The 13,133-nt window shown below is 38.0% G+C and overlaps 1 protein-coding gene across 8 annotated transcripts in view; it reads left to right on the top strand.

Annotated features, from left to right (window-relative positions):
• Positions 1-13,133, top strand: part of LOC128242367 (uncharacterized) — a 65,388-nt gene that overhangs the window by 47,375 nt on the left and 4,880 nt on the right. For all 8 annotated transcript variants that reach the window (XM_052959496.1, XM_052959500.1, XM_052959494.1 and 5 more), the window contains 8 exons: positions 71-134; positions 438-513; positions 1,414-1,509; positions 1,895-2,038; positions 2,522-2,665; positions 10,160-10,269; positions 11,019-11,794; positions 12,437-12,541. In XM_052959496.1, the coding sequence (XP_052815456.1) occupies positions 71-134; positions 438-513; positions 1,414-1,509; positions 1,895-2,038; positions 2,522-2,665; positions 10,160-10,269; positions 11,019-11,794; positions 12,437-12,541 (1,515 nt within the window). The remainder of the gene's footprint in view (positions 1-70; positions 135-437; positions 514-1,413; positions 1,510-1,894; positions 2,039-2,521; positions 2,666-10,159; positions 10,270-11,018; positions 11,795-12,436; positions 12,542-13,133) is intronic.

Genomic DNA, 13,133 nt, shown 5'->3' with positions numbered 1-13,133 from the left:
ACAAATAACAATGGATCCTTGGCAACAGCCAGTGGTACTCTTGTGTAGTCTATGTTGTATGTCTTTACAGCGTCCGAAGTGGAGAAAGCAGAGCTAATTCTTGAGACAACCAAACAGAACCTTGAATCTTGCCAGTAAGTGGAACAGTATTGGTGACTTGTAGTGCATTTGTAGCTGAGTTATGTAGTATACTATGTTGACAGACTTTTGTTTGTGCTGTCCTCGGTGCCTGGAAGCAAAAAAGAGTAAAGATTTTAAATCATTACTTGTTCAGACCACTTGAAGGATCTGGTGAGCAATGTACATGTATATCCAGAAATGTGTTGGTCATTTAATTTATTTGAGGAATTAATTTTAAGTTACCATTGATTGTTTTCCACATTTGAAGTCATTGAAAGATGAACATACATGTTGCATTATTGTTATATTTATTACAGGAACCAGGTGAAAGTTCGAGATGCTGAAATCAAACGGCTACACCAAGAGGTGGATGACCTGAATAGACAGATTGATGTGAGTAAAAACTTCTTCTTTGTTATCTTATATTCTGTGAATCAGATGTGTTGCCTGTTGGGAGCGCTATAGTTTTTTTCTAGTCGTGGATACCATGACCGTCACCCTTTTGACCCAAAATCAATAGGGGTCATCTACTGAACATGAACAAGGTTAATACCACATTTGAAGACTCTTTCAAGCCAGTTAAAGGTTACTGGTCAGACACCAAACGTATGGCAATGCAGACATGATGACTACACCAAACAAAGTAGTTCCTATGTGACTGCCATGCTTAAATGGTGACACAATAGAAATCAGGGTGAGAGTGGTCCTGTGGTAGAAGCACATATACTGCAGCAAGAAGGGAACCAAACAGCAAATGTTCGCGGCAAACATGTTTACTGAACACATGGCTGGTTGTGGATTTGAGCTCCACCACATGCATATTCTCTTGACATCTCCAAATAAACAATGAACTGGTTTCTACCCAGCAATTAGACTTGAAATTTAATTGATTCATATTATCATATATCTCACAGTCTTCAGAATGAGCTCAAATGAATGAAAATGATGTTGAGAGGAGGTTGAGAAAAATAGTTACACACCATTAGGTTTCATGGTCTGTTTTAAACCCCACCCAGTGATGATAATGTTTCATAGATCAGTTATTACTATTATTATAAATATTGATATATTTTGACAAGGTAACATTGATTAAGCAGTTATGTCAGTTAAGAGCCTTAAATGTAGGTGAACAACTTGGAACTCAGGGGACCGTTCATAAAGTATCCTAGGATTTAATGTACCAAGGACAGGAGTAGTGCACTGTTGAATATCTCACCTAGGTTCATAACTGCTCCTAGGATTCAGAAGGAAAAGGTCCCCCAGGTATTACATACACTTTCTATCCATTTCTAGGCGGGCAACAAACGAATAGAGGAGATGGAAGAGAAAATGGAAGATATGAAGGTGCAGGTCCGCCATGAGATCATGAAGAACGAGAACATTGAAAAGGTATGGACTTACAACAGTTACTTTATGGAAACAACTTCAGCTGGATTCAAGGGAGGGAATCATTAGGATAAGGGTGCAGTATTGGAATTAAAATAGTATAGGTCACACATCTCATATGTAAAGTTAAAGATTGCGGGTGAAATGTTTAATTACAAAATCTTTAGATAAAATGCTTACAAATTATTTGACAAAGAGGTAAGTTCAACAATAGAAAACACCAGTGAGTTTTGTACCTGTGTCTCACAGCCTGACCTCAAGCCTGGAGCCTGACCGATTGTCACCCCTGTCGGACTCATCACCTTTCTGTATAAGTGAAGACATGAGGAAAGTATAGGTATTTCACTGGTACTTGTGGTCCTACCTTCTGCATTGTTTTCTTTTCTAGAACCTGGAGACGATACCACGCTTGAAGGACACAATCAAGGAGTGTGAGGATGAAATAGGCAACTTGAAGAAACATATCAACGATAAGAATGCATTACTGGCTGCAGCGAGGAAAACAGTCCGGGAATACAAGGACACTATCAGGGTAAGACTTTGTCTTATGTACCTGCTATGGTAAGGTGCACTCATTTGTGGGAGAAAATTGCATTAAGTATGGGATCAAGGTTATAGCCTGTTAGTAGTTTCTGATGATTTTGCAAAGGAAACGTTCTGGTCCTTATGTTATATCTTCGTAATCATTATTTTGTTCACAGTAATATGACTCGTGTTAATTCAATTTTATCATAAATGATTGAATGCAATTTTGGTCAGGAATCAACGCAAACAGCTTAATACAGAGATTGACTACCATAAGTTTTACCAAGATAAATCAATCCTTAATAGTACAATAAAACAGTGATGGGTAAGATATCATGTCTTTGTTGTTGTTATTTTATTTGCCAAACTTGTAGTAAATTCATGTGTGAGGCAGGCATGTGGTATCGGTATGCAGAGCGTTAAAGCTTGTGTTCTACGCCAAGGCAGTCATTCAATACTGAGTATTAATTCTGTCTCTTTTCCTTGTTAGCAAACGGAGCATGATGTATCGCAGACCCAGCTTTTAAAAGATGATTTGGCAGTGAGTCAATATGAGGTCCAGTCGCTAAAGCACCTCATGTGCGGGAAAGACTACCTGGTCACACAGAGGACAAAAGCCCTGGACCTCTCTAAGGTGACAATACATTCAATAACCCTGTACTGTTTTCCATCATAATATAGTGAGTAATGAGAACAATTTGTTAAGTTCAGTCTCTTAAGAGACAAGACTTCTTGGTCACTCAGAGGACAAAAGCCATGCGTCCAGTTTTATTTAGGATCTTCTGATCAGTATTCTTAAATATGTAAAAACATTGCAAATTGCAACAAGTTCATTTATTTTATTTCCTCAACTTTGTGTTCATTTTCATTACTGGCTAATGTTCTTTTCACACAGATATGTAGCAAAATAACGAAAAATATGACTCATGATATTTCATTGAATGACCAAGATCTTGTACAATCTTTATTGAATCAAGCCTCAGGATCTTTCCAAGGTGATGTTTACCTTTCATTATTATAAAGAATTAGGTACAGGATAAATACTCCATACCAGTTATATTGACTGTGTTATGTAAAGGCAAGTCACAGAGCCAACTTATGTGCAGTAAGAGGATCTTGTCACTCAGAGAACAAAAGTCCCTCAATATATCCAAAGTGTTTGTATTCAAAAGTGAAAGGTTTTATATTTTCCTATACAGACAACAGTCTGGTGCTCATGAATGGTTCAGACCAGTCTGAACTTGAATAAAAATGATGTTATAAATAACCCTGATTCCATTAAAAAAATGTCCATGGGGTGATGATATTGTTCCAATGAAAAAATAAAATGATTATGCTCCTGTCACCCCCTGAAAGGGAAATTCTAATTGGATATATAAAAAGGTTGGTCGTTCAGCCTGGTATTCTGTTTGTTGAGCAAGCTGCTGTACCACAGAGGTTGTATTGATATTTGTACATGCACATGTTTATACTAGTGTACTGGTGTCTGATGCATTGTTTGTGTGATATTCCATAAACTGTACTGGTGTCTGATGCATTGTTTGTGTGACATTCCATGAACTGTACTGGTGTCTGATGCATTGTTTGTGTGATATTCCATGAACTGTACTGGTGTCTGATGCATTGTTTGTGTGATATTCCATGAAGTGTACTTGTGTCTGATGCATTGTTTGTGTGACATTCCATGAAGTGTACTAGTGTCTGATGCATTGTTTGTGTGATATTCTGTGAAGTGTGCTAGTGTCTGATGCATTGTTTGTGTGACATTCCGTGAAGTGTGCTAGTGTCTGATGCATTGTTTGTGTGACATTCCATGAAGAGTACTAGTGTCTGATGCATTGTTTGTGTGATATTCCATGAAGTGTGCTAGTGTCTGATGCATTGTTTGTGTGATATTCCATGAAGTGTGCTAGTGTCTGATGCATTGTTTGTGTGATATTCCATGAAGTGTACTAGTGTCTGATGCATTGTTTGTGTGATATTCCATGAAGTGTGCTAGTGTCTGATGCATTGTTTGTGTGATATTCCATGAAGTGTGCTAGTGTCTGATGCATTGTTTGTGTGATATTCCATGAAGTGTACTAGTGTCTGATGCATTGTTTGTGTGATATTCCGTGAAGTGTACTAGTGTCTGATGCATTGTTTGTGTGATATTCCATGAAGTGTGCTAGTGTCTGATGCATTGTTTGTGTGATATTCCATGAAGTGTGCTAGTGTCTGATGCATTGTTTGTGTGATATTCCATGAAGTGTGCTAGTGTCTGATGCATTGTTTGTGTGATATTCCATGAAGTGTGCTAGTGTCTGATGCATTGTTTGTGTGATATTCCATGAAGTGTGCTAGTGTCTGATGCATTGTTTGTGTGATATTCCATGAAGTGTGCTAGTGTCTGATGCATTGTTTGTGTGATATTCCATGAAGTGTGCTAGTGTCTGATGCATTGTTTGTGTGATATTCCGTGAAGTGTACTAGTGTCTGATGCATTGTTTGTGTGATATTCCGTGAAGTGTACTAGTGTCTGATGCATTGTTTGTGTGATATTCCGTGAAGTGTGCTAGTGTCTGATGCATTGTTTGTGTGACATTCCGTGAAGTGTGCTAGTGTCTGATGCATTGTTTGTGTGACATTCCATGAAGAGTACTAGTGTCTGATGCATTGTTTGTGTGATATTCCATGAAGTGTGCTAGTGTCTGATGCATTGTTTGTGTGATATTCCATGAAGTGTGCTAGTGTCTGATGCATTGTTTGTGTGATATTCCATGAAGTGTGCTAGTGTCTGATGCATTGTTTGTGTGATATTCCATGAAGTGTACTAGTGTCTGATGCATTGTTTGTGTGATATTCCATGAAGTGTGCTAGTGTCTGATGCATTGTTTGTGTGATATTCCGTGAAGTGTGCTAGTGTCTGATGCATTGTTTGTGTGATATTCCGTGAAGTGTACTAGTGTCTGATGCATTGTTTGTGTGATATTCCGTGAAGTGTACTAGTGTCTGATGCATTGTTTGTGTGATATTCCATGAAGTGTGCTAGTGTCTGATGCATTGTTTGTGTGATATTCTATGAAGTGTACTGGTGTCTGATGCATTGTTCGTGTGATATTCCATGAAGTGTGCTAGTGTCTGATGCATTGTTCGTGTGATATTCCGTGAAGTGTGCTAGTGTCTGATGCATTGTTTGTGTGATATTCCGTGAAGTGTGCTAGTGTCTGATGCATTGTTTGTGTGATATTCCGTGAAGTGTGCTAGTGTCTGATGCATTGTTTGTGTGACATTCCGTGAAGTGTGCTAGTGTCTGATGCATTGTTTGTGTGACATTCCGTGAAGTGTGCTAGTGTCTGATGCATTGTTTGTGTGATATTCCATGAAGTGTGCTAGTGTCTGATGCATTGTTTGTGTGATATTCCATGAAGTGTGCTAGTGTCTGATGCATTGTTTGTGTGATATTCCATGAAGTGTGCTAGTGTCTGATGCATTGTTTGTGTGATATTCCATGAAGTGTACTAGTGTCTGATGCATTGTTTGTGTGATATTCCATGAAGTGTACTAGTGTCTGATGCATTGTTTGTGTGATATTCCATGAAGTGTACTAGTGTCTGATGCATTGTTTGTGTGATATTCCATGAAGTGTACTAGTGTCTGATGCATTGTTTGTGTGACATTCCATGAAGTGTACTAGTGTCTGATGCATTGTTTGTGTGACATTCCATGAAGTGTACTAGTGTCTGATGCATTGTTTGTGTGACATTCCATGAAGTGTGCTAGTGTCTGATGCATTGTTTGTGTGACATTCCATGAAGTGTGCTAGTGTCTGATGCATTGTTTGTGTGACATTCCATGAAGTGTGCTAGTGTCTGATGCATTGTTTGTGTGACATTCCATGAAGTGTGCTAGTGTCTGATGCATTGTTTGTGTGATATTCCATGAAGTGTGCTAGTGTCTGATGCATTGTTTGTGTGATATTCCATGAAGTGTGCTAGTGTCTGATGCATTGTTTGTGTGATATTCCATGAAGTGTACTAGTGTCTGATGCATTGTTTGTGTGATATTCCATGAAGTGTACTAGTGTCTGATGCATTGTTCGTGTGATATTCCATGAAGTGTACAAGTGTCTGATGCATTGTTTGTGTGACATTCCATGAAGTGTACAAGTGTCTGATGCATTGTTTGTGTGACATTCCATGAAGTGTACAAGTGTCTGATGCATTGTTTGTGTGACATTCCATGAAGTGTACTAGTGTCTGATGCATTGTTTGTGTGACATTCGTACTAGTGTCTGATGCATTGTTCGTGTGACATTCCATGAAGAGTACAAGTGTCTGATGCATTGTTTGTGTGACATTCTATGAAGTGTACTAGTGTCTGATGCATTGTTTGTGTGACATTCCATGAAGTGTACTAGTGTCTGATGCATTGTTTGTGTGACATTCCATGAAGTGTACTAGTGTCTGATGCATTGTTTGTGTGACATTCCATGAAGTGTACTAGTGTCTGATGCATTGTTTGTGTGACATTCCATGAAGTGTACTAGTGTCTGATGCATTGTTTGTGTGACATTCCATGAAGTGTACTAGTGTCTGATGCATTGTTTGTGTGACATTCCATGAAGTGTACTAGTGTCTGATGCATTGTTTGTGTGATATTCCATGAAGTGTACTAGTGTCTGATGCATTGTTTGTGTGACATTCCATGAAGTGTACTAGTGTCTGATGCATTGTTTGTGTGACATTCCATGAAGTGTGCTAGTGTCTGATGCATTGTTTGTGTGATATTCCATGAAGTGTGCTAGTGTCTGATGCATTGTTTGTGTGATATTCCGTGAAGTGTACTAGTGTCTGATGCATTGTTTGTGTGATATTCCATGAAGTGTGCTAGTGTCTGATGCATTGTTTGTGTGACATTCCATGAAGTGTGCTAGTGTCTGATGCATTGTTTGTGTGACATTCCATGAAGTGTACTTGTGTCTGATGCATTGTTTGTGTGATATTCCATGAAGTGTGCTAGTGTCTGATGCATTGTTCATGTGATATTCCATGAAGTGTGCTAGTGTCTGATGCATTGTTCATGTGACATTCCATGAAGTGTACAAGTGTCTGATGCATTGTTTGTGTGACATTCCATGAAGTGTACAAGTGTCTGATGCATTGTTTGTGTGACATTCCATGAAGTGTACAAGTGTCTGATGCATTGTTTGTGTGACATTCCATGAAGTGTACTAGTGTCTGATGCATTGTTCGTGTGACATTCCATAAAGTGTACTAGTGTCTGATGCATTGTTTGTGTGACATTCTATGAAGTGTACTAGTGTCTGATGCATTGTTTGTGTGACATTCCATGAAGTGTACTAGTGTCTGATGCATTGTTTGTGTGATATTCCATGAAGTGTACTAGTGTCTGATGCATTGTTTGTGTGACATTCCATGAAGTGTACTAGTGTCTGATGCATTGTTTGTGTGACATTCCATGAAGTGTACTAGTGTCTGATGCATTGTTTGTGTGACATTCCATGAAGTGTACTAGTGTCTGATGCATTGTTTGTGTGACATTCCATGAAGTGTACTTGTGTCTGATGCATTGTTTGTGTGATATTCCATGAAGTGTACTAGTGTCTGATGCATTGTTCATGTGATATTCCATGAAGTGTGCTAGTGTCTGATGCATTGTTTGTGTGACATTCCATGAAGTGTACAAGTGTCTGATGCATTGTTTGTGTGACCTTCCATGAAGTGTACAAGTGTCTGATGCATTGTTTGTGTGACATTCCATGAAGTGTACTAGTGTCTGATGCATTGTTCGTGTGACATTCCATGAAGTGTACTAGTGTCTGATGCATTGTTCCTGTGACATTCCATAAAGTGTACTAGTGTCTGATGCATTGTTTGTGTGACATTCTATGAAGTGTACTAGTGTCTGATGCATTGTTTGTGTGACATTCCATGAAGTGTACTAGTGTCTGATGCATTGTTTGTGTGACATTCCATGAAGTGTACTAGTGTCTGATGCATTGTTTGTGTGACATTCTATGAAGTGTACTAGTGTCTGATGCATTGTTTGTGTGACATTCTATGAAGTGTACAAGTGTCTGATGCATTGTTTGTGTGACATTCCATGAAGTGTACTAGTGTCTGATGCATTGTTTGTGTGACATTCCATGAAGTGTACTAGTGTCTGATGCATTGTTTGTGTGACATTCTATGAAGTGTACTAGTGTCTGATGCATTGTTTCTGTGACATTCTATGAAGTGTACTAGTGTCTGATGCATTGTTCATGTGATATTCCATGAAGTGTTCTAGTGTCTGATGCATTGTTTCTGTGACATTCTATGAAGTGTACTAGTGTCTGATGCATTGTTTCTGTGACATTCTATGAAGTGTACTAGTGTCTGATGCATTGTTCATGTGATATTCCATGAAGTGTACTAGTGTCTGATGCATTGTTTCTGTGACATTCCATGAAGTGTACTAGTGTCTGATGCATTGTTTCTGTGACATTCTATGAAGTGTACTAGTGTCTGATGCATTGTTTCTGTGACATTCTATGAAGTGTACTAGTGTCTGATGCATTGTTTGTGTGACCTTCTATGAAGTGTACTAGTGTCTGATGCATTGTTTGTGTGATATTCCGTGAAGTGTACTAGTGTCTGATGCATTGTTTGTGTGACATTCCATGAAGTGTACTAGTGTCTGATGCATTGTTTGTGTGACATTCCATGAAGTGTACTAGTGTCTGATGCATTGTTTGTGTGACATTCAATGAAGTGTGCTAGTGTCTGATGCATTGTTTGTGTGACATTCCATGAAGTGTACTAGTGTCTGATGCATTGTTTGTGTGACATTCTATGAAGTGTACTAGTGTCTGATGCATTGTTTGTGTGACATTCCATGAAGTGTACTAGTGTCTGATGCATTGTTTGTGTGACATTCCATGAAGTGTACTAGTGTCTGATGCATTGTTTCTGTGACATTCTATGAAGTGTACTAGTGTCTGATGCATTGTTTGTGTGATATTCCATGAAGTGTACTAGTGTCTGATGCATTGTTTGTGTGACATTCCATGAAGTGTGCTAGTGTCTGATGCGTTGTTTGTGTGATATTCCGTGAAGTGTACTAGTGTCTGATGCATTGTTCATGTGATATTCCATGAAGTGTACTAGTGTCTGATGCATTGTTCATGTGATATTCCATGAAGTGTGCTAGTGTCTGATGCATTGTTTGTGTGATATTCCATGAAGTGTGCTAGTGTCTGATGCATTGTTTGTGTGACATTCAATGAAGTGTGCTAGTGTCTGATGCATTGTTCATGTGATATTCAATGAAGTGTACTAGTGTCTGATGCATTGTTCATGTGATATTCCATGAAGTGTACTAGTGTCTGATGCATTGTTTGTGTGACATTCCATGAAGTGTACTAGTGTCTGATGCATTGTTCATGTGATATTCAATGAAGTGTACTAGTGTCTGATGCATTGTTCATGTGATATTCCATGAAGTGTGCTAGTGTCTGATGCATTGTTTGTGTGACATTCCATGAAGTGTACTAGTGTCTGATGCATTGTTTGTGTGACATTCCATGAAGTGTACTAGTGTCTGATGCATTGTTTCTGTGACATTCTATGAAGTGTACTAGTGTCTGATGCATTGTTTGTGTGATATTCCATGAAGTGTACTAGTGTCTGATGCATTGTTTGTGTGACATTCAATGAAGTGTGCTAGTGTCTGATGCGTTGTTTGTGTGATATTCCGTGAAGTGTACTAGTGTCTGATGCATTGTTCATGTGATATTCCATGAAGTGTACTAGTGTCTGATGCATTGTTCATGTGATATTCCATGAAGTGTACTAGTGTCTGATGCATTGTTCATGTGATATTCCATGAAGTGTACTAGTGTCTGATGCATTGTTTGTGTGATATTCCATGAAGTGTACTAGTGTCTGATGCATTGTTTGTGTGATATTCCATGAAGTGTACTAGTGTCTGATGCATTGTTTGTGTGACATTCAATGAAATGTGCTAGTGTCTGATGCATTGTTCATGTGATATTCAATGAAGTGTACTAGTGTCTGATGCATTGTTCATGTGATATTCCATGAAGTGTACTAGTGTCTGATGTATTGTTCCTGTGATATTCCAGGAGATTATCAGTGTGTTGAATGACACATTGGACGATGAGCAGGTCCAGAGGATTCAGCATATACTTGATCGACTGAGCGGCACAGAGATACCTTCGCTAGCAGGGTCCAGGTAGGGATGGCAGTGTTATCTTGACTTGGACGAGCAGCTGTTCTTTGAAAGAACTATGATATGGGAAAGTTATCATATCCATAAATGCTATAAATAAAACACTTCATTCATGATTGTATAAATGGTAGATGTACATTCACAAAATACTAATGCCATAAATGTAACTTTTGGTCACCTTATTTTGTCATGCAAATGCTTTACAATGTGCTTTACATATCAATGTTTAAATCAACTTTATTGACTAAAATGACCAATGTGGTTATCCAAAATCAGTGAAAAAAGTTCTGCATTTATATGCTTTATGTTATCCAGTGATTTATAGAGATCCATCAGAGAAATAAGATCGATATTTCACTGTTTCTAACAGCAAAACAACCATTTAATATGTTTCACTGTTTTAAATCGTAGCCCACTCTCACTTCCAAATCAACTGTCAGCACGCAAAGGGCTGGGTCGCAATTTCAATGACTTAATTTCCAAAAATATTCGCGTACAATTTGGCATGCTTTTCTAAAAAACAATTTATTGCGATTTTATATCGGGTTTAGACATATAATAAAAAAAGAAAATTGTTTGTTTTACTTGAAGATTACAATATATTTCACCTTGTGAACACAAAGAGTAAATATTTCACTCATGGCAAAGCCACTCATGAAAAAGATAATATTACACTAAAACACACTATGATCCTCTATATGAAAGCCTTGACAAATTGATCCCCATTAATATGTGATCATGTATTTCTACAGATCTATTGGTGTGTCAACTCCTGATGGTGATTTCCGCTCCGTGTCAGCACCACCGGGTCAATATCGGAGCTCCACACCAGGGCACAGATCTGCCCACCACCGTGACATCAACGTCAACCACCAACCATATGGGTACGATGCAGACGGTAACCAAGTGGTCGTCAATGGCAACATGCAGAACGGGAACAGTCACCATAGATTTATGCATTCTGTGATTGTGGAAAATGATGGAACAGACAAACGTAAAAGACCGGTGTCTGCTGCTCCTACTTCTGGAAGAAAAACGCCGGTAACGGTGCATAAGACCTCCTCATTCCGGGAGGCACATAAAGTGTACACAAAACCGTTACCTAGGAAATCGTTTGATTATGATCGTTTAGAAAGTCCTAGGTACAATCATGTGTCCAACAAAACAGACCCTAGTAATAAACATCAGAGTAGCTCAAGTCCGAAAATAAAACCCACCATGGATTATAACCTCATAGGTATGGACGATTCCGTGTCTTCGAGTGAAAGGTCGGGCACCACTGTTAATTCAACTAATGCTAGACAGAATGGGCATATCAGATTGCATTCTACTACCACAACTACAGAGGTCGAGTCAATAAGCTCGTCTGATTCTGATTGTGAGGATGAGTTAACTGCAGACAGTGAGGCAACACTTCGGAGTATGAATGCTCGTGACAGGGACGTTCTTATGGCAGAAGTTGTAAATGTTGGTGACAGAGTGCTGATCAGCTGTCCACAGAAACCTCCAAAATATGGCAAGAAAAGAGGTGATTGCTGCACTTTGTTTTATTTGAAGACTATTTTTTAAACCTATCTTTAAGACAAATGATTATGGTATAAGTATTGCCCTGGTGTCATTGTTGACTTGGGCATTGTACAAAAACTGCTCTTTTACCTATAAACAACTAAATTTCAGCTTTTAAGGTCAAAATTTGGCTCCAATCCCCTCCTGAAAAAGTATATTTTCCCCCTTCAAATACCCTCTATCAAAAATTTATTTATTCTTTTTAACACTAAAAATTTAGCAAATGTAGCCATTTATGAATATTTTGATAGTTTTGTTGAATAAAAAGGTTTAAAAACAAGTTTAACACTATATGAATCATATTAGTATGTTTCCCCTTTTTGCCAGAACAAAGTTATTTTTCCCCTATTAAAGGGAGCCATCACCATTCCCTTAAAAGTGGGAAAAAAACACTGAAGATATTGGGCATGTTATAAATGACATATCTAGAGATATGTGTTTAGCATTATGTCCATCACCCTGGTTATAACAATTTTAGAGTCATACGCCTTGGACAATTGAGAAAACTGGAGCGTCTAAAATATTGTCTCTGTTCTTTCATCTATACTTCATATCCTGCAGATAGCTTGACAGAATTACAGGGTATAACTTTTTTATTTTTCAGTGCTCAAGCCCATAAACTACACAGGCATTGTGAAGTTTGTTGGCAAATTGAATCCAGACAAATATGATGCTCGTATACATGCAGGCATTAGAATGGACGAGCAGGGTACGCTTCCTACTTTGTAGGACATTCCATTATAATGCAAAGATTTACTCTTATAGATTAAGTAATGCCATTCTTTTAAAGAAGACATTAGATTTGCATCTTTTGAAAAATGTTCAAGTCTGTGCATCAGTATTATGTCAGAGATTTAATTGATAAATATTGAAGTAGCTAGAGATACCATCAGAATTATTCATTGATTCAGGCCTTCCAGCGTTCCTACTTTTTCCTACTTTTCCTACTTTTTCCTACTTTTTTAACAGCTTCCTACTTTTTCCTACTTTTTTTCTAAAAAACTCCTACTATTCCTACTTTTTTGAAAATAAAGTCCGAAAAAATATTAAATTTTGATCTTTGAGCTAGTTTTATTTGCAGAAAATGAACAAAAAATATCAAACTGGCTGCTTTCTGTTGTTGAAAGGTGTGGCAACATGTTCCACTTTGACGTGCATCATCTTTTCACCCACACAGTTCAGCAACAGAAAATGACCAAGCATCATTCACTAAAATATTCAATGTGGCATATAGAATGGTATGATTTTACATTAAAAACATCTCCTAGTTATGTTAATAGCTATTAATAATTACATCATAT

Source organism: Mya arenaria, chromosome 8 (assembly GCF_026914265.1).
Source record: "Mya arenaria isolate MELC-2E11 chromosome 8, ASM2691426v1".
NCBI lineage: Eukaryota > Metazoa > Mollusca > Bivalvia > Myida > Myidae > Mya > Mya arenaria.
Note: the sequence above shows the minus strand (reverse complement) of the source record. Positions and strands in the feature narration are given on the sequence as shown.